We start from the raw sequence: 21678 nt of genomic DNA on the forward strand, positions 1-21678 counted from the left end.
GCCCGGGGTAGTGACCACCGAGTGGCAGGAAGGACTGCCGGTAGGGTGCGGGGAAAGGGCAGCTGCAGCGAGGGGCGGCCAGCACAGATGGGAGGTCGAGCCGGGACCAGCCGGAGGCCTTCCCCGGCAGCGAGCGCGTCGCGCAAGGCAGGCCCGGTGCGCGGCCCCACGCCCCTCGGGCGGCCGGCCCTTTCCGGAATCGGCTTCGGCGACTGGAGTTCGCGCTGGCCAGGCGGCGGTGAGGAGGGTCGCGATTCCCGGCGTTAGATGGTAGTCGACCCATTTCGCCTGCGGGTCGCTTCTGTGTCAGACCCCGAGGCAAGTTGTTGAGGAAACTTAAAACTAAAGGGCCTCTGCCGGTCGGGACCTGTTGGGGTCTTGCTCGAGATGAAAGGTCACATCAATCCAACGATTTGCCGGCTTCTGCCGCTTCCGTCTTGCCTGGTTCTACCTGTTTTGGTACTTGTTGCACCAGTTGTGGTTATTCGTGACTTGTTTTCCCTCCTGTGAACTCCTGAAAGCCAGAGGCTCTGTCTTGGTCTCCCCCGAGTCTTATTCCCTCAGCTGTACCTTTTGGCATTCACACAAATCCATTCCTTACATTTCTGGTCATTTACAGATTGGCCATACAGACCCTATACCTCCAACTCCGACTTCCGTCTCCAAATTGAGCACCTTCCAAGGATTAGAGGGTCTGTCTTGCTGGGAACATCTTGGGGGAGACTGTTGGCATTTTCTGGACCACAACAAATGCCTGTGTGCCCAACTGGTGACAGACCCAGGACCTGGAGATCAGGCAGGGGAGTACTCTGTAAGGACCGCGGGCACTGGCTGCTTCGTGGATCTGTTTTCACTCTGCCAAGTCCTTGACCCATACACTTTTATGTCACTCATTTGTCCTGAAAGAGAAGGATAACAGACCAACAGAGTAGTTCACCCTGGTATCTGGAGTGGGAGATAATCCGAGTGCCAGAAGTGGAAAGAACATTTTTATTTACAGATGTTTTCCCTCAACCAGAGCACTGAAGGCACAAAGCCCCTAGTTAATGCTTAACTAACTGAGCAGTGAAAGTCATGTGACTCCAAAAGTCGCCTGTAGAAATACTGCAGTCTGTATAACACTAATGTAGAAACACTGTGACGCAGAGGTGAGTGTTAGCAGGCGGAAGCTGAGAGTCTTGAGCCTCATTGAATGAAAAAGGGTCTGGAGCAAAAACAAGTAAATAGACACATCAATGAATTGCTTCAAGCTCAATGTGAGAAGATGGGGTTAAAGACCAAAGGAAACCCAAGAGTGGCTATAGTATATGTCCCAGTCATCTTTCCAAACAGACAGATCCACCACAGCAGTAAATGCGGGTCTTTATCTCCGTTCTTTTTTTTTTTTTTTTTTTGAGTTGGAGTCTCACTCTGTCACCCAGACTGGAGTGCAGTGGCCGCTCCCAGCCACCGCAGCCTCGATCTGCTGGGCTCCAGGGATCCTTCCACCTCAGCCTTCCAAGTAGCTGGAACTATAGGTGCGCGCTACCACGCCCGGCTAATTTTTTGATTTACTGTAGAGATGAGGTCTCGCCAAGTTGCCCAGGCGGATCTCGAACCCGTGGGCTCAGGCATTCCACTTACCTCAGCCTCCCAAAGTGTGGGATTACAGGCTGAGCCACTGGCCTGGCTCATCTCCCTTCTTATAGGATTTGTACTCATCAGAATTAATGTGCAAGTCGGCCTTTGGAGAATGGGGTAAGCACAAGCTCCTTCTCCGCTGGACTGAGGTTTGCTGGAGTGTTATCTCACTGGACTTGCAGATGCACGGGGTTTCTGTGAATATGATTTAAACCTGTAAGTAGCAAAGTCAAGGCTGGTGTTATAGGCTGGTGTCAGCCAGAGTAAAACAGACAACTTTTGTAAAAGGTCTGTATGTGTTCTATTTTTAGCCTCTCCCAGTTGTAACTTGAAGTGACTTGGTCACCATGTTTGTTTTAGCCATGCCCACTTGCAGACAGTGTGTAGAGTATCTTTAGATGTGACTTGTCCAAGTTGCTTAGCAACAGCATGCTTCTGGTCGGAATGGAAGGAAATTCCTAGATGTTAGGAGATTTGAGGGAAAAAGATACTGATACCTGAAATGAGCAGAAAGTGTTGTCCAGTGTCATTGCAGACTGGGTGCTTATGAGCTGGAGACTGTCAGTGCCTCAGTGTACCTGTTAGCAGCAGTTTGGCTTCTGGCAGCCTGAGACTGGTTAGACCAGGCAGATACAAAATAATTACACAAGGAACAGACAGAAGTAGAGAAGAGTCTTCAGAACTCTGAGATAGGGCAATGCGTGTCCTTTCTCCTCCAAAATAGCCCAGTGGTCCCACCTACTTGGTGACAGCTCTGAATAGAAAGCTGGCTGCTTGCTAAGCACTGTCATCTTTTTTATTTTTTATTTTTTGAGTCAGTCTCACTCACTCTGTCACCCAGGCTGGAGTGCAGTGGCACCATCACAGCTCACCACAGCTCTACCTTCCACCTCAGCCACCTGAGCAGCTGGGACTACAGGTGCGCACCTCTATACCTGGTTAATTTTTTTAAATCTTTTTGTAGAGATGAGGGTCTTGCTATGTTGCCCAGGCTGGTCTTGAACTCCTGGGCTCAAGCAGTCCTCTCGCCTCAGCCTCATAAGTGTTGAGATTACAGGCATGAACCACCACGCCTGGCCTTTTTTTTTCTTAAATAGTGGCTTCTCATATCTATATCTTGTCTCCATCATCTCCCCTGATTATCTCTTTCTGGAAGGAATCCACAAAGCCCTCATGGTTTTTACACCTCTGTTCCTCATTTACATAAAGCAAGGCTGAGGTATGGATCTTACATCAAAGTTGGTTCTGCTTATGTCCATGTGAAATGATTTCAAGTAAAATGCTGATCTGCAAAATGATCCTAAAAGTTCTGGAACTCTTTCTCGCTAAGTTCAAATGCTAAATTTGATTCAGCAAATAGTTGTAAGTACCTTTAATAACTCCAGGGTCAGGCCTCCTTCCCTATTTCCTTCCTTCCTTCCTTCTTTCCTTCCTTCCTTCCTTCCTTCCTTCCTTCCTTTCTTCCCTCCTTCCTTGTTTAACACAGTTGTTGCCCAGGATGGTCTTGAACTCCTGACCTCAAGCAGTCTTCCTGCCTCAGCCTCTGTTTTTTGAGTTGGAGTCTCACTCTGTTGCCCAGGCTGGAATGCAGTGGTATGCTCATGAGTTACTGTGCCCGGCCAGCCTCAACCTCTTGAGTCCCTGGGATTACAAGCCTGAGCCACTGTGCCTGGCTCTGTATCACTCTTTTTAGGATTACCTCTGATAGGAGCTGGCTCTTAGGACAGTTCAGGGTTTATCTGAAGCCCAAATGTCTTGTACTTCTGATGAAAGAGAGACCTGTATGTTTGAAAACTGCTGGCCAGGATTGGTGGCTCAGCCTGTAATCCCAGCACTTTGGGAGGCCGAGGCAAGCGGATTGCCTGAACCTGAGGGTTCAAGACCAGTCTGGGCAACTTGGCAAGATCTCGTCTCTACAATAAATAAATTAAAAAATTAGCCGGACGCAATAGCACATACCTGTAGTTCCAGCTACTTGAAAAGTTAAGACAGAAGGATTACTGGAGCCCAGCAGGTCGATGCAGGGATGACTGCGAGCATGCCACTGCACTCCAGCCTGGGTGACAGAGACTCCAACTCAAAAAAAGAAAAGAAAACTGCTATGAACACTAAGGCATTTGCTCAGTGCTGTGGGAGTAGTAGGAAGGGGGTCTGAATGGGGAGCCAAGGCTTTCTGCAGGAAGTGGTTTGGGGTCCTTGTCAACAGATGAACAGTGCTTAATGGAGCCGGAGTGCTGCACTTGGAGGCTGGTAGAGATGTGACAGTCACTCCAAGGTGGTCGCAGGTCCAAGCTGAGGTGGTCAGGTAGAAGGAGTGCAAAGGAAGGTCAGTCCCTCGTTTATCCTATCAGCAGCTCAGACAGGATTCCTATCCCTACTTAGGGCGGGGGGCCAAACACTCCAAGAAACGACAGGGAAAACCAGATGTGAGTGTGACAACTTTAGAGGTCTCTTCAAATTATAAGTGAAATTATTATCCCTTTTACCCTAAAATGGACTCTCTTAAAGCCCATGCTCTTGAAATAGCATGTATTGTGTGCACTGAATCCAGAAATAAATGTTTTAAACACAGGGGTTTTTTTTGTTTTTTGTTTTTTGGGGGGGGGGGCTTGGAGTCTCACTCTGTTGCTCAGGCTGGAGTGCAGTGGCACGCTCATGGCCACCCCAGCATCGACCTGCTGGACTCTGGCGTTCCTTCCACCTCAGCCTTCCAAGAAGCCGGAAGTACAGGTGCACGCTACCATGCCCAGCTAATTTTGTACCTATCATAAAGTCGAGGTCTCGCCAAGTTGCCTGGGCTGGTCTCAAACCCACGGGCTCAGGCAATCCACTCGCCTCAGCCTCCCAAAGTGCTAGGATTACAGGCTGAGCCACCAAGCCCAGCCCTAAACACAGATTTAAAGTTGCAGTGACGTGAAGAGGAGGTGGTTGTGCATGGGCACACAAAACAAAGGTTTGATAAAGTCTTTGTTCCCTTCACTTTCACAGGAAGACGAAAGAAAGATGTTCTGTCATCTTTAGCAGACCACATTTTTAAAAAATTATTTCAATTCTATTTTTTGTGGCATTTTGTTATTAAAAATCAAATGGTATTTCTCTTTGTTTACTGTATTCCTGAAATAGGATCAATTTGAGCTGCCAAGTATGGAAACTTGAGCCCATCTTGAAAATAACTATTAGAAGAAAGCAATTCTTTTCATGAAATTGTAAGTGACTAATTCTCCCTTAGGTACTGGAAAGGATTCTTTTCTAGAAAATGTTAATGCAACAATATTTTCATTATTCCTTTGGCTCCTTGGAACTGCTTTTGTATATTTCTTTCAAACTTATTTCTTTTGAAAAATGGCTTGTTCTGACTCTGTTTGTAAGATATTCAGAGATTATTCTTTCCAGAGTCTCGGTTATATTTAGCATGTCTTGCTAGTCAGACATTTGCTGCTCCTTTTCTTTCTTTCTTTCTCTCTTTTTTTTTTTGTTTTTTTTTTTTTGAGTTAGAGCCTCGCTCTGTCACCCAGGCTGGAGTACAGCGACACACTCACAACCACCTGGGCTCAGGTGATCCTTCCGCCTCAGCCTTCCAAGTAATCGAAACTACAGGCACGCACTACTACGCCTGGCTTATTTTTTTATTTATTGTAGAGATGAGGTCTCACTAAGTTGCCCAGGCTGGTCTTGAACCCCAGAGCTCAGGCGATCCTCTCACCTCAGCCTCTCAAAGTACTGGGATTGCAGACTTGAGACACCGCACCCGGCCTTCTCTTTCTAGTTAGTCTTAGATTACTTTGCATCTCCTCTGGCCTCCCATTTTTAACTTTTCTTTTAAGTATACAAGCAAAAGTGCACTGCTTGATGAGTTGGCATGACGTGAACACACCTATGCAACCCCCAACCCAGAAGAGCCATGGGCCCCTTACCAGGCAAGCCATCGCCTATTTATTAGTTTACTTATTTATTTGTTACTCTGTTTGATGTAATCATTCCACAATATTTACATATATGAAAACATCACATAGTACCTCATAAATATACAATTATTATTTGTCACTTTGAAAAACATGATATAACATTAGAGTAACTGTCACCTAGTAACTGAGAACCAAACAGCATTGTATCAGCATTGGTACAGGACAATTTAGGGCAGTCTTTTCTAGATATGCTCCCATAGTTCCTGCACAGGCGTGATGTTTCTACGTTTTTAGTCTTTGTTTCCTTTTATTGTCAGCTCCTATTTAAAGAAATGTTTTTCTTGTACAAAACACAAGAAACCATTAATAGCAGTTATTCTAGGGATGGGATGAGTACAGGATTCTTAGTTTTTGCTTTATGTTGCATGTGAATTTTTATTTTACTATGGAAGGTTACTTTAACAATTTAAAAACAAAAAGTTTATAAAAATGCATTCCCCTCAGGAAAAGGAGATATTCTTTTTAAACATTTTTTGAAATGGTTGTCTTAAAACTTCAAAATATTTTTAAAATTTTATTTTTTACAGTCACTAACACTGCTCTTAAATGGTTACACTGGAAAGCTTTAAAGTATTTTTGCAAGGCTGCTTGGCCTCCTCTGGCCTCCATGTCTACAACTGCCCCTCTTTGACTCTTTGTTTAGACATTTATTTCTGGCATGAGTGCACAAAATGCCTTCCCATTCCAAGAGCATAGGGTTTAAAAATCAGTACTTAGTCTATTTTAGGGCAAAATGAATAATAATTTTACTCAAATTTGAAGAGATACTGTAAAATTTTCAAGTTCTTACTCATTAAAAACACCCTATGAGGTTTTTGTTTTGTTTTGTTTTGAGTCAGAGTCTCACTCTGTGGCCCAGGCCTGGAGTGCAGTGGCGTGATCATGGCTCTCCACATCCTCAGCCTTGGGCTCAAGTGATCCTCCTGCCTCAGCCTCGTGAGTAGCTGGGACTACAGATATGTGCCACCATACCCACTAATTTTTTCTTATTTTTTGTAGAGACAAGGTCTTGCTATGTTGCTTAGGCTGGTCTCAAATTCCTGGGCTCAAGCAATCCTGCCTTGACCTTCCAAAGTACTGGGATTACAGGCCTGTGCCAACATGTCCAGCCAGGGTTGTTTTAATATAAAAATATGTTCGTAATTTTCAGATACCACCTAAAAGCCTTCATTTTTTCATATAGTAAAACCCCAAGGTCATTGTAAAACACAAATAATATGTGAGTGGTGTCGATTGCAAATGTCTTTGTCATAACTCCAGAGGCAGATTCAGACAGGGATTTGAATTACTTTTTAAAAAATCATTTTAGTTGTAAAAGTTTACCCCATAGTCAAGTGGTAATGTATACCAAACATGACCCACTTTCACATTTAACACTTAATTAATTCTGAAGAATCTTAAATGCAAACCCAGAAAAACAGAGATTTAAAAAACAAAAAAGCAACAAAACCCAGCAGAGCAAGACAAGAGTGAAGAAGCACGGGAGTGACAGACGGGGATGGGAGTGTCTCTGAAGCCTGACCTCTTCTTTCGGCACTTTTTCCTTTTAAACTGAGTAGCCATTGCTTCCCTCTCACCCACTGCCTCCTGAGCAGTACAGAGGGTTTCCCGTAGCTCGTTAGGCTTTCGGTCCAAGAACAGACGAACTGTTGGTTGGGTATGGCCCTTGTTAGTCAAGAATGCTCTGTTCCTCTTTGTCTTTGCCATCTCCGATTCTGACACTGACAAGTGGGGCCACAAAAAGTGAGCTGTCCTTTCCCCTGCCCATCTGGAGATTAGTACAGCAACATTCAGATGTCTTCCCCTCTCATAGTGGGACCCTGTATGTCTTGGGTGCAGTTTCAGGGAGGACTCAAGGGGATAGATTCCTTAACCTTCTTTCCTAAGCTCCACCATAGAGGGTTGGGAGCGTATCCCTGCCCAGACTGGTTGACAGTGCTTTTCACATTTGCCAGGGGATTCCTCTCGCAAAAGCAGTGGTTTCTGTGAGTATTGAGAAAATGGTGCAGGAAAGCTCCATAGTATCCCCATATGCCACACCCCCTCCCTTATAATCAGAGATTTCTGACTATGCTCATTGCTGTGACCCCAGGACCTGAATGCACAATACAATTTTGATAAATGAATGACTAAATGAGTTCTCAGTGTGAAATAAACATAGCGGACAATAGAATATTCAGCCCAAAGGGTAGACTGGTCTGGACCTGGGACCTCACCAGAGCACCTGTTGCTGTTTTTACTAAGGTATCATGAGCATGCAGTCAAGCATACAACTTGAGTGAGTGGATCCAAACATTTTGACAGCCACAAAACAAGATGTAGCACACTGCCATCACCCCTTCTCAGTTCCCTCCTTGACCACTTTCTAATGGCTGGTGCCATCGATTCATTTAGCCAGTTGATTTTCATACAAACAGAATCCTCCAGTGTCACTTGTTTTTGTTTGTCTCAAGGGGTATGTGGCCGCTTTGAGAGCTCCCCTCAGCTTATGGTGGGGAGCTGCTTGGAGGCTGCTTGAAATTAGAGTGGTGGGTGTTTGTTTCTTGTCACTCTGTAAGTGATTCACTGACTCTCTTAAGAAGCCCAGGTGACTGTGGAGATGGCTTATTAACCGGGGGCAGCTGCCTGATTGAGCAGTACATAGTCTCCATCGCTGCCAGCACCCTCTGCTTTTAGCCCTTCAGCCCGTTTCACTGATGAGCAAGACAGTGGCCCATATCTGTCATTAGTGTATTTTCCCGTTCTCCCCCTCTACCCTAAAGGCAAGAGTATGAAGTTCACTCGTGTTGGTTTTTTAATCCAGTAACCATTTTATTTGCCAAGGGACCTCATGGTCTTTAATTCTTGTGGCATGGACAAGCGTGTGCAAGTCCTCCCTGTGCTTCGCTGGAGAAACCACCTGGTATGCTCAGGGGAAGGACTGGGATGGAGCTTTGAGAGGACAAAGGGATACAAGGGTCTGAGAAAGGTCAAGAAGTGAACAATACGCAGTTTGGGGTGGGGACTCTTAGAGAGGCTGCTGAGGCGCATCCTTGCCAGCATGCCAGAGCAGACAGTGGGGGTTAGAAGGAATGAGTGTTAGAAGCACAGGAGTGAAACAGGAGGGTGGCTGCAAGTAGTTACATTGCCAGGAAGGAGGTGGCAGGGAGGTTGCTGGGAGAGGGTGCACACGGGGTATGGACGGGCCTGTCAAGGGAGCTTGTGCAAAGAGAATGTCAAAATTGTCAGAAGGGGGGGTGTGTTGGCCAGGGAGGAAGGGGCTGGGGAGCTGGGCCAGGGGTTGGGATGGAAGTAGCATCTCATGTAACTCTCCCGGCCATTCTGAGCGAAGTGGGAGAATCTTGGTGACTCTGATGAAGAGCTGAAGCATATAGCAGGGAGCCATCTCCAGGAGCATCTGAGATCCCTAGGGTCTGGGGGCACATAGGGGCATACTGTGTAGAGAGCAAGTGTAGAGGGAGAGGGTGGTGTGACTGGCCACCTGAACACCAGGGTCTGCTCCCTGAGGTCATGGATAGAGGCCAGAGCACCTCTCAAGCCATTAAGAGAACAGGGTGGTTTGTCCAAGTGCAGTGTGGCTTGTGTGGTCTAGAAGCGGCTCCTCTGAAGAAGGAGGAGGCTCCTGTAGGCTCAGGGCACTAGTGCAGGGCCTGCCAAGAAGAGAAGCCCTAGGAAATAAGATTGTCTCTGGCCTCACTTGGGGCTTGACTCCTGTAGGCATCATCAGGGTGCCAGGAAACCCCTGGAAACTGGAACACAGCACATTCCGTGCCCCCTGGCTCTTGAATTCCCCAGCACTCAGCAGTGGGGGTTGAGGGTCAGCAAATGCACCTGTGGATATCAGGAATGTCTTGGCAGCCCCTCCTCCAGTTTCGCTCCATGTCCTTGTGGGTTGAGTAAGTGGGGGCTCTCAGGAAGTGTTGTTGGTGAGAGGGTCCAGCCAGGCCCTGCCAACCCAGGCACTGCCAGCCCCTTCCCACCATTACAAGTCTCAGTGGAAAGCAGCCTTCAGAACAGGGGCTACGGGGGTCATTTCAGTGCAAAGGGAAGATGAGATTCACCAGTGGCCTCAGGAGGACAAGGTTGGAGGAGAGAGAAAGGCACAGGCCCTTTGTTGGGTCTTGGTGGATCAGTGTCTACCTCTCCTGGAATCTTTTCTCCCACCCACGTCTTGAACTCAAAGGACAGGGTTGTAGACCCAGCACATCCAGGGAAGAGTACTCACCGCAAATGTGAACCTTTGAAACTTCATGTTCTAACTTGAAAACTCAAGTGAACTTGGCATTCTCCTGCACAGTACATCCCTGCTTACTGCAGCAGAGATGCATCGTGTGCCTTTTTAGGAAAGTGCCAAAAGATGGCCTGGGTGCCTGCGACTTTGGTATGCCCTTGTCCCCAAGCACAGCCAGGGTACCGCCCCATTTGGAGGGCTCAGAGCAGAGTGCCTGTCTCGAGGAGCCCCTACACTGGCTTTGCCCTGCTGAGCCCTTTTCCCAAGATTCCTGCTCCTCTGTCCTCCAGGTAGACTGCAGAGCAATAGGAAATGAGTACTTTATGGAAGCTTCCAGATGGGCAAGTATGGGGTCCCAGCCAGCACTGGGGCTTTGTTCAGGCAGGTGGCATGTGAAGCCATCCAACCTAGCCAGTGCTCAGGGATTATGAGCCTCAGTCACTCCATCCTTCTGGCCTCAGCTGCCTCACCTGCGGCAGTGCCTGTCATGGGCATCGCTGTGCCTCATGGCCTGACTCCATAGGATGGAAGATCAGTGGCGTCACACATGTGGGCCCCCTTGCTTCCTCCCCTGTGGTGGCCCTGCTAGCCATTCTCTTCAATATCATTTTTCTCTTTCAGAGGCACACGAGCAGCCAGATTCTCTCTTCCTTGTACCATCTTGCCTCTCTTCCACCACCTACCCATTGGGCTGGGACAGATTAGGCCCTGTAATGTGCTTAGTTAGATGTGAAATGTTTCTATTTTTAAATTGAGGCATCTAAAGAACCAGCCTTAGGAAACATGGAAGTACTTTTAGCAGGTATTCAAGTATCCACAAAGAGTTGTGTATCTCCGAGCATGGGATTTTTCTTGAAAGTTGAACCAGGAACAAATGCTGCCTTCTTGGTCAAGAGCCTTGTCTCAAGGATACTGGGGGGAAAATGTGCGATCCCAGGTCAGAAGAGATGCAGATTTATTATGGGTCTCTTCCTTTGCTATCAATCCACAATATATAGATTTTTAAAAATCTTTTAAAATCAACTTTACTGAAGCTCAGTATACATATGTAGAATATAATGCAGCCATTTTAAGTGTACACTTCAGTGAGTTTTGACATGTATGTGTATGTGCGCACGTGGGTGCACGTGCACACGTGTGTGTGTGTGTGTGTGTGTGTGTGTGTGTGTAACTGCCACAACCACAATCAAGATATGGAACAAATAAAAATAACAACAACAAAAAGATATGGAACATTTTCATCCCCTCAGAAAGTTACCTCCCTGCCCCTAGCCTTCTTGCCAACTCTGCTTCCTGTGGCCCGGCTCTCAGGTGGGTCTACCTGTACCACCCCAGACCCTGGCTCTGCCAGCCAGCCACGGTCACATGTGCCCATCTTGCCCTCTGTGGTGAGAGGCGGTGGTATCCTATTCAGAGGCAGCTGGCCTGTGGAAGCTTAGAAACCAGGAGGGCCCAGCGATGGGACATCTGGAGCTCTGTCTGGGGTCATGAGGTGGGCAGTCATTTCACCCTGTGCTGGCCATCTACAGGTTTTTGCAGTGGGGAGAAGGACATATGCTGTACCCCTTATCTCAGGAGCCATCTCTTTAAAGGCTGAATCGAGGAACTGACCTTTGCTTCAGCCTTGGATGGTGTGGGATTATTGACTTTGTCCCAGAGTCTCGAAATTTGAGTAAAGACTTTCTGAGTTTGCCAGTTTTCTTGACCCTGAGGGGAAGGATGAGAGGAGTCTGCCCTTAGCTGGCCTCCTGAAGACACGGGACCCTGGTCCCAAGCTACACGCTTGGTATCCTGCTGGTCTTTGAAACCTTAGTGCAGTTTGAGGGCTAACTTGGGCACCAAGTGACATTCCCTCTGCTGACAAATAAATCCTCTGGGATTCAGTTGCAAGTCAGCATGCCAGCATTTAGGACTCGCTATTCCCAGTGATGTGTACCCCCAGCCTACAGTGTCTGCAGCACAAGGCACAGCTTTCAGAGCTCCTGATGCTGATGCCAGAGGATTTTCATTCTGTCACCTGGAAAACCTGTCATCCATATCTGAAACCCCGTCTCTCTGGTGATTAGAAGTTTGGTTGGTTGTTTTAATTAGGAACATTTTCAAGCATTCACGTGACATACCCAGCATTCAGACTCAACTCTTAACATTTTACCACTTTTGCTTCAACTAAATTAAACTAAATTCTGGAACATTCTGTCATTTTTGTCCCTGAATATCCAGTGTGCCTCTCTTAATATAAAATACAGACATTTTTGTACCTGACCCCAGTGCTATTCTTGTATCTGACAAGATTAGCACCTTTATTTGTCACCTTTAGAGGTTTTGTTTCTCTGTTTTTTGCCAGATAACAATTTTTTAAACTATCTGAGTGCATGGATTCAGAACACTGGGAGTTCAAGGGCTGGGGTTGGGGTGGTAAAGACTATAGAGAAATTCTTTTCTGATGATGATCCTGAACTAGTTGGTGCCTCTGACATTGAACCAGGAGCTGAGAAAACACACACTAGGAATCCAGGCAAAGTTGCTTAGGACATCATTGTGGGCCCTGTTAAAGATCAAGGTGATGTCCCTAGAAGTGGCTGGAATGCTGGGCATTGGCTGGTGGGCACTAGCATCCAGTGTAGATGGGTACCTCCTTTTTGCCAGCTGTCTCGGCGCTTCGGTGCATAACTGCCTTAGAATGGCCTGGCCTTCTCCCTTCCACAAGGGATGCGCCGAGAGTTTGATTAGCTGAGGCTAAGCCAGCGGAGAGGCCAGATTCAGCATCCAGATTCTCCCCTGTTGGTAGGGAAGGGAAGGTTGAGCAGAATCTCAAGGAAGCAGCACCGAGGACAGCCTTAGGTACTTCCCACCCTTGGCAGCTGGAGGTGCAGAAACTCAGAGAGATCGGGTCACCAGATGATGTGGTGACTGCCAGGTCTCGCCACAGGAAGATCAGGTCTTCCCTTGGCAACCAGTAGTCCTAGGAGTGGGGGTCTCTGCCCCCATGCCTTGCACCTGCTTCCCAACATCTTCCCCAGTTGCTTTAGCAGCCCTTCATGGTTCTTGCTTGACTCGTGTGTTTGCATTGGTGGTTCCAAAATGGTGACTTTCTAGTTCTGTCATTCTGCTTTGATGAGCTGTCATTCTGTAAAACAGGACTTTTCCTCAGTCAGTAGAGATGAACTACACAATTCTTCCTGAAAAGGCAGGGTGAATGCCAGCTTTCAACTTCAAGACAAAAAGGCCTCTGTTTCCCCCTTCTCAGAGCCCAGCACTGGCCTCCCTCTCTCCCTGCCTCCCTTCTTCCTCCCTTGTTCAACAAAACAAGGGTGGCTGCTCCCTCTGTACCCTGGATTGAATATACTTTCCCAATTTAAAAGAGCCCTTGGCAACTCATGACCCCTGACTTGAACTGTGGTGTTTCTCGAAATCTCTTTCTGCACAGGAGTCTTCACCTGCTGGATAGGGGAGGAGAAATCAGGGGTGACCCTCCAGCATAGACTCACCCTTTGATGATAAAGCCAATGCCACTTCCCCTGGAAATCCAGCTATTCACTGGCCCCCAGCTACCAGGCTGCTTGGGAGGAGAACAACAAGCAGCTCCTGTCTGCCCTTGTCTGCTGTGGGCTTTTTTTCCCCACCTCACCACATTCCTCATGTGCTGAGTTCCCCAAAAGGCTCTACTGAGAAACTTCAGTTACAAAGATGTCCAGTGCCATGCTATTTATAATCCAGAAAATTTGGAAGCATCTTAAGTATCTTAACAGTAGGAAATTGATTACATGCATTAGCGTATGTGCAAACATACTTACAATCTTACTCAGCCAGCAAAAAAAAATCTGTCAAAGAGGTGTATTTGATGCTGGGCGTGGTGGCTCACTCCTATAATCCCAGCACTTTGGGAGGCCAGGGTGAGAGGATTGCTTGAGCCTTCATCTGTCTTTGGCAGCCACCAGGCCCAGGGATGGGAGAAGCCCAGCCCACTGGGCCTAATGTGCTTTCCAAAGCAGAGGAACCACAGTCCTGTGACGTGAGACCAGTGAGGGGGCCTGGGTCTCTGTCCTGTACTGCCCTCCTATGCCTCAGTCGCCTCATCTGCAGAGTGGAGGGCAATGTGATACCTGGTGCATGGGCCAGTCTTGGGAGCAAAAGCCTCCGCGTGATGACCAAGGGACATTCACTGCTCTCTTGCCTGCCTCACAAGGCAAGTGTGAGGAGAACCAGGTTGTGTAGTGACATTGCCCCCCTTTCCCTGCAGGTGTGAATGACAGAAGTGGTGCCATCCAGCGCCCTCAGCGAGGTCAGCCTGCGCCTCCTTTGCCACGATGACATAGACACCGTGAAGCACCTGTGCAGTGACTGGTTCCCCATTGAGTAAGTGGAGTGGCGCACATATCCCCAGCTGCAGATTGCAGGGTGGGGGAGAATCCACAGGTGCTGATGCTGGGAGAGGCCTCTGGTCCCTGGGGCCACACCACAAAGGTGAGGAGGGACCTGAAGGGACAGCAGGAGTCCAGAGTCACCCAGCATGTCAGTGGACCCCAGACCACTGCTCCTGTCTGCTCTGGGCTTTTTTTTCCCACCTCACCACATTCCTCATGTGCTGAGTTCCCCAAAAGGCTCTGCTGAGAAACTTCAGTTACAAAGTTGTCCAGTGCCATGCTATTTATAATCCAGAAAATTTGGAAGCATCTTAAGTATCTCAACAGTAAGAAATTGGTTACATGCATTAGCATATGTGCAAACATACTTACAATTTTACTCAGCCAGGAAAAAAAAATCTGTCAAAGAGGTGTATTTGAGGCTGGGCACGGTGGCTCACGCCTATAATCCCAGCACTTTGGGAGGCCAGGGTGAGAGGATTGCCTGAACCCGGGGGTTTGAGACCAACCTGGGCAACTTGGCAAGACCTCATCTCTACAATAAATAAAAAAATTAGCCAGGTATAGTGGCACGTGCCTGTGGTTCTAGCTACTTGGAAGGCTAAGGCAGAAGGAACTCCTGAGCCCAGCAGGTCGAGGCTGCAGTGGCCAGGAGCGTGCACTGCCTGGGTAACAGAGTGAGATGCCAACTCAAAAAAAAGAGAGGTATATTTGTTGACAGGGAATTTTGTAACAAGATATTGAAGGAAAAAAGCAGACTAGAAAACAAATATGGGCCAGGCTCGGTGGCTCAGCCTGAAATTCTAGCACTTTGGGAGGCTGAGGCGAGTGGATTGCTTGAGCCCATGAGTTTGAGACCAGCCCAAGCAACTTGGTAAGACCTTGTCTCTATAATAAATAAAAAACTAGCTGGGCATGGTAGCGTGCACCTTTAGTTCCAGCTACTTGAAATGCTGAGGTGGAAGGATTGCTAGAGCCTAGCAGGTCAACACTGGGGTAGCCATGAGTTTGCCACTGCACTCCAGCCTGAGCAACAGAGTGAGACTCCAACTCAAAAAAAATAAAGGAAAACAAATATGTGCCACAACCCTATCTTTATTTTTAAAAATATATAATCTTAAAGTTTACGAGGGTATGTACATATAACAAAGTGTTTTCTTTTTTTTGAGTTGGAGTCTCACTCTGTCACTCAGACTGGAGTGCAGTGGCCACTCCCGGCCACTGCAACCTCGACCTGCTGGGCTCCGGTGATCCTTCCGCCTCAGCCTTTCAAGTAGCTGGAACTGCAGGCGTGCACTACCACGCCCGGCTAATTTTTGATTTATTGTAGAGATGAGGTCTCGTCAAGTTGCCCAGGCGGGTCTCGAACCCGCGGGCTCAAGCAATCCACTCACCTCGGCCTCCCAAAGTGCTGGGATTACAGGCTGAGCCACCGAGCCTGGCCTAACAACGTGTTTTCAGTAGTTTGAGGTAGGTAGATCATTAGTTCCTGCAATTTTCTATTTGTTTGGGTTTTTTTCTATATTTCCTACGTTTTTCTGTGATAGCACACATAGATCTTGTAATGAGAAAAGTAGGTACAAACTTTTACAAATTGAAAATACAAATTGATGGTCCTGAGAGCCATTAGTATTTCCATGAGTCTTGAATCTCAGACTTGTGTAACCTCATGCTGCAGGCAGGAGGGTGGAGGAGGTGCCTCCTGTGCATCTCTGTGGAAGTAGGAGCCATCATAGCCTTCTGGGGATGTGAACTCGCAGCGACTTTGTAAGTTAAAAACTCTACTTAAACCCAGCAGTCCCACTGCTGGAAACTAACCCAGAGAAATAAAAGCACCAGTGAGTATGTAAATCTGACCTCCCTGTGGAGCCACTGCCTCTTGAGATGCCCAGCCTGCCCGCCTTGCCTTGAAGCTTTGTGGGCCTGAGACCTCAGGTTCCCAAGACAGTGGCATGAACTATAATCACACTGGGCCATGAAGTGGCCAAACAAAACTCACACACTCCTGAACCCTGAGTGACTCAGCCTTCCTGATGTGTCTGAGGCTATGGCTGGATTGTCTGTTCCCAATCTCTCCTGGGTCTTTGCACCAACTTTTCTCTTCCCTGCTCTCCTCGGAGGGATCTTGACCTTGTTCTTGAGAGCAGCCCTGAGCAGGCCTTGCTAGACATTGTCCTTGAGGGCAGATTCCTCCTTGTCCAGGAAGTGTCATAAACTCAAGTGCCACCCAGCTGTAAACCTGTCTCTTCCTAGAATCACTCTCCTGGCCTTCAGTATCAAAAAGTCTCACAGAATTCATCCATAGGCTACCAAGGGTCCTAGGGTCTTAACTCTCCTGGCTGAGGAATGTGCTGCCTTTTGCTTACCCTCTATAAACTGCTCTTGTGGAGACGAGTTCGTTGGAGTTTTTTCCTCCCTCTCATATTTTATGTCTTGTAAAATTATTTTTCCCATCAGAAATTCCCAGTCCTATCTGGACAGGTGACTCCTTTAAGACGACAACTGCAGCAATTAGGTAGAGACTAAGCAATGAACAAACTCCTTAACTGCCTGGAGCCTCTGCGGTTCTGATGTCCAAAGCATGGCATTAGTTGGGCTTAACCTTTGGCAGCTTCACCTGTGTTCTCTTTCACAGGTACCCAGACTCCTGGTATCGTGATATCACATCCAACAAGAAGTTCTTTTCTCTTGCTGCAACCTACAGAGGTGCCATCGTGGGAATGATAGTAGCTGAAATTAAAAACAGGACTAAGATACATAAAGAGGTACGTGTGTGCAGTGATGACCTGGCAGTCACTGTCACTGGATGGGGCCATGGGGGCTTGCATCAATCACAGCACCTGCTCTGTGGCCCCCTGTCTAAGGAACCGCTGACCTGAGGAATCCTAGTGGCCATTGAGACTTGTCCCCAGCTGATACCTTTCTCTGTGCACTTGATATTGTGACCCATGTGCCTTCATTTGTGCACTAAGTAACTAAGGCCTGGCAGCAGAGCAGGCAACATCAGTTGCCACTGTTGTTTTGAAGTTGGGAGGAACACAAGTGATACCTCGAGAATCTGCACAGCTATAATGTGATACAAAAATACCCATGACTTGTACTGGGGGTGGTGTCATAGAAACTACTACTACGCGTGGGTTTGTTGAAGGAAATACTAGGTTTCGGTTAGAGGTTAGGGGAAAAAAAGATACCATTTCTTTTCATCCAACTTCACAGACCCCCTCCGAGATCTGTCTGTGGACCCCTTGGGATTCTGTGTACTCCTCCTGTAACCTGGGACTGGAAAACCCTACTTTAAATGTAAACTGTAAGGCCATGACCACAAATGTATTGTTCCATGTGGTTGGCTTTGGTCAAAATTCTGCCTAATATTTTGGTCATTTCAGCAACTAGTGTAAATCCTTGGGGATTTACTCCAAGGAAGGAGAAAAAAACTACCAACAACTGGAGGGTAGTTCTGTTTATTTGGCTTGAGGTTACTTCTTTAAAAGTGCGAGAAGAGCTATCTCTCCCTTTTAAGGACCCAGGTCCACTAAAGTCTACCCCATTTTGCTTGTGATCATATTCTGGTACAGCTCGTTTTCTTATAAGAGTCACTTCCTGTCCTAGCTTCCTCCTGAGCTTTTTTCTTTCATTTTCGGTGTTAAGATGTAGTAGAAAGAAAGCAAGTGTCAACATCCTTTTGATCTTTCCTCTTGCATGGGACACATGGGCCCACTCATCCTCCAACACCCCCACTGTGACTTTTTCTCCAAAACCCCCTCTGTTTCCTGAGTGCTCCTGGGTGACTCTGCAACGCACCTAGCGAGGTGACTGGATCTCTGTGCTCCTTTTGAATGTGTTTGTGCTTCCTGGGGAAGCACAGGCTTTTGCTTGTGCTCCCAGCTCTCAGGAGAGGAAGCCCCTGTACCCCAGCACTCACTTGGGCCTTCCTGAGAGGCTGTTGAATTCAACACTAGGGCAAAGCAGGGCCTGTGAAAAGATGTCAGCTGGGGAACAAACACCCTTCCTGCGGGCCTCGAGTAACAAGAGTAACAAGGATGCCTTCCTCCCTGTACTGATGTGTCTGGGTGAACTTGGGGGTCTACATGGGACCTGGGAGAGCAGGGAGCAGAAAGGCCAAGTCTTTCAGAGTCCTTATCTTGGGAGGAAAACCACACCCATGGCAGATCCTTCTTGTTCTTTACGAGTTGGAAGAACATAAGAACATTGTGGTGGTTGGGTTTATGCCTCCCACCCAGAATTCCACCTCTGAAACCAACAGACACACATGGAATGGTGTGCTGCCTGCCTGCTGGGTGTAGCAGAAGGTGTGGACAGCCAACCGCATTCCCCTCCTCCAAGACCACCTGGGGATAGTATGTACTCTTTAACTGAACCTTAAAGCTTTGTATTTATCTGGCCTCTAGGTGTCTGTGGACAGGTACTTCCTTTCCAATAGATGCCCATGAGGTATGGTGTAGTCACCCCCTTTTTATCATAATGTTTACCTTCTTCTGGCATCCAAGTGCCCTTCCTGTCCTTGGCCAGGGTACCTACCCATCTTCAAAAGAAGCTGCCTTTTTGTGTGTTCTTATTTGAGGCCCAAACCCTCTTGTTTCCATGGAGGTGGGGCTGACTCTCCATTGTCTCTTGGTTCTGCCCTCCCACCCATGTCCTTCCGCATGTTGTAGCCAGGGAGTTGGTGTGTAGCCCCCCTGGGCTCTACTGCGCAGTGGGCCTATGCACTTCGAGTGTTAACCTGACTTTATCTCTAACTTTTCCTTTAGGATGGAGATATTCTAGCCTCCAACTTCTCTGTTGACACGCAAGTTGCGTACATTCTGAGTCTGGGGGTAGTGAAAGAATTCAGGAAGCACGGCATAGGTAAGGGGCAGCGGAGCTCGTGGCTTGACATGCACACATCCCCCCCGCCCCCAGGCCCAGTCACTTTCCTCGTCCTGCCAGTTCTGGCTCATGAATCCCCCTCAAGTTCTTCCCTCATCCTTGTCTCCATCTTGGGTCAGACCTTTGTCTCCCCCGCCCCACCCCCGCTGGCACATCTGTTCTCCTTCAGCCATCCTCTTTCCACACGTCCTCGGGCCTTTCTGTGTTAGCCTTGTTTGGCTTCTGGGATGCCCTCATGGGGAATGGCCCTTTCTCATCCCTCCTGCCACCACACACAGCTCACATCTGCTCGCAAGATAGTCTTGATTTAGAGTAGAAAGCATGAGCATAAATGAAGAGGCAGTACTTGCCGCCGGCTATTGGATGCTCATGTTGTCCTGTTTCCATCCCACTCGGCCTCACAGCCAATGACCGGCAGAGTCTTCATTAATTTTTTAACCCAGGCCTGCCTATTCCATGTTTTCCTTGGTTCAAGTTTACCTTTGTATTATCTGAAAGTCTCCATGGAGGGTCCAGCCCAGGGGTGGGCGCTGCCAAGACCGTCTATCGTCCCAGCCAGTGACCTGCAGCTAACAAGCTCCATGTGGCTGTGAGATTTTAGGGACTTTGACAGTGAGTAGGGACGGGAGGCTGGTCTCTCACAGTGGGCAGTGAGGTCTTAGGGGGGGTATCTGCAGAGGTCCCATCCTTACCTGTGTCTTCCTTCCCATTTAACTGCCCAGCCTACATAATCTTTATCTCTTCTCCCCAGGTTCCCTGTTACTTGAAAGTTTAAAGGATCACATATCAACCACCGCCCAGGACCACTGCAAAGCCATCTACCTGCATGTTCTCACCACCAACAACACAGCAATAAACTTCTACGAAAACAGAGACTTTAAGCAGCATCACTATCTCCCCTATTACTACTCCATCCGAGGGGTCCTTAAAGATGGCTTCACCTATGTGCTCTACATCAATGGCGGCCACCCTCCCTGGACAATCTTATATCCTTTACTCTGGGGGCTAAAGGACTATGGCTTCCTGGCCGTAGGGTGACAGAACTAGTGAGCTAGTTGAATCTGGGGTCACCTTCAGATGCTGCTCAGGTGGCCAAGCTTATGGATACATTTTCCCTGATCAGCTCAGATCATGCTATGAGAGATCTGGTTGCATGCATTAGGAGGGAAGGTGCGCTCTGGCACTCAGTGTTCCCCATACTTCAACCTGGCTGCAGGACAGATTTTAACCCTCTTGTCCCAAGGACCATCCATCCACCCATCTATAACTTGAACAGATACTGATTGAGAGCCTCCTCTTCTGAGTGCACTGGGGATCAGCAGAGTATGGAGCAGACATAAGCCCCTGCCCTCGTGGAGTCTCTGTTAACAGAGGGGAAACACCTGGGTTCAAACCCTTCTGATGGGGTGCATGACCCAAAGATGTACCCCTTGCCTGCTCCCTTCTCTTTAGCTCTGGCCCTTGATAGGTACCAGATAGGAGGGAAGATAGGAAACTTCATCATAGCCATAGAGTCTGGCCCCAACAAATCCTGTGTTTGTGTGTGTTTGAATGCAAGAGTGTAGCGTTTATTCACACATAGAGAAATAAACAAAATAGAGAGGTGCTCTGAAACCCAATAGGCTTTTCTAGCTTATGTGAAGTCGAGCCCCTGTGGGCATCCAGGGAGTCAGTTCTGTTGACCCTCACTTGTTGTAGGAATGGGGTTGTCCTTCCTGCTGCCCTGAGGTTTGAGAGAGTCTGGGGAGAACCAGAAACACTTGATCTTCTGCCAGGCTCCTCCCCAACTCCCTGTCTGTCCCTTAATGTGGGTGTCTTCATGCCTGAGGCCTCACCTACAAGGCCCTCCTGACCCCAGGCCTGGCCCTTTATTTAACACAGCAGAGACCTCTCTGTCTAGTGAGCCTTTCCAACGCTCCACAGAAGCTTGGTGATCTCAGCCTCCCTTGATTGTGGCGTGCCTAAGGACCATCCCATGGTGTGCCCAGGCAGGCAGGACAGACAAGGACCTGTCAATGTATTCCTTAACAGAGCTGCACGGACTACATCCAGCACCTGGGCTCTGCGCTAGCCAGCCTGAGCCCCTGCTCCATCCCACACAGGGTGTATCGCCAGGCCCACAGCCTGCTCTGCAGCTTCCTGCCATGGTCAGGCATCTCCACCAAGGGCAGCATCGAGTACAGCCGGACCATGTGATGCTGGCTGGGCAGCCTCCCCCAGGCCCCACCCCTCGATACCCTGCAGAGCCCATTTCCCTGTCCATCTGATCCCTGCTGTCCTCTACAAATCAGCTGGCAGCCACTTGCCAGGCCTGTCAGCCTGACGCAGCTGCAGGTACGGTGCTACATGGGCTCAGGAGCAGAGCATCGTGGCCACACCCAGGGCACACCTGGTCTACAACAGGTACACCAGAACAGATGGTAGGGCATGGGAGCTTAGTGCTTTACTCACAAACTGAGGGCCTCAGACAGGCACCTGCCAAGCTGAGGTAGTTCCTGTCCAACCCTCAGAAACTTCATGAAGGGAAGCAGGTAGCTGGACTCGGTGGCTCAGCCTGTAATCCCGTGCCTTTGAGAGGCTGAGGTGAGTGGATTGCCTGAGTCCACGGGTT

At 48.3% G+C, this 21678-nt stretch overlaps 1 protein-coding gene across 4 annotated transcripts in view; it reads left to right on the plus strand.

Moving 5' to 3' along the window:
* NAA60 (N(alpha)-acetyltransferase 60, NatF catalytic subunit) overlaps positions 1-21485 on the plus strand; it is a 21547-nt gene extending 62 nt beyond the window's left edge. The window contains exons 2-7 of one of the 4 annotated variants that reach the window (XM_021719088.1): positions 3627-3634; positions 14057-14172; positions 16816-16945; positions 18950-19046; positions 19819-20053; positions 21107-21485. In XM_021719088.1, the coding sequence (XP_021574763.1) occupies positions 14063-14172; positions 16816-16945; positions 18950-19046; positions 19819-20053; positions 21107-21263 (729 nt within the window). In that variant the 5' untranslated portion in view covers positions 3627-3634; positions 14057-14062 and the 3' untranslated portion in view covers positions 21264-21485. Of the gene's footprint in view, positions 1-3626; positions 3635-14039; positions 14173-16815; positions 16946-18949; positions 19047-19818; positions 20054-21098 lie in introns of those variants that run through there. The other 3 variants (XM_021719090.1, XM_021719087.1, XM_021719089.1) reach the window with 3 other exon arrangements.
* The last annotated feature ends 193 nt before the right edge of the window (positions 21486-21678 follow it).

The sequence above is a fragment of the Carlito syrichta genome, unplaced genomic scaffold (genome assembly GCF_000164805.1).
Source record: "Carlito syrichta isolate Samal-C Ts95f unplaced genomic scaffold, Tarsius_syrichta-2.0.1 Scaffold314117, whole genome shotgun sequence".
NCBI lineage: Eukaryota > Metazoa > Chordata > Mammalia > Primates > Tarsiidae > Carlito > Carlito syrichta.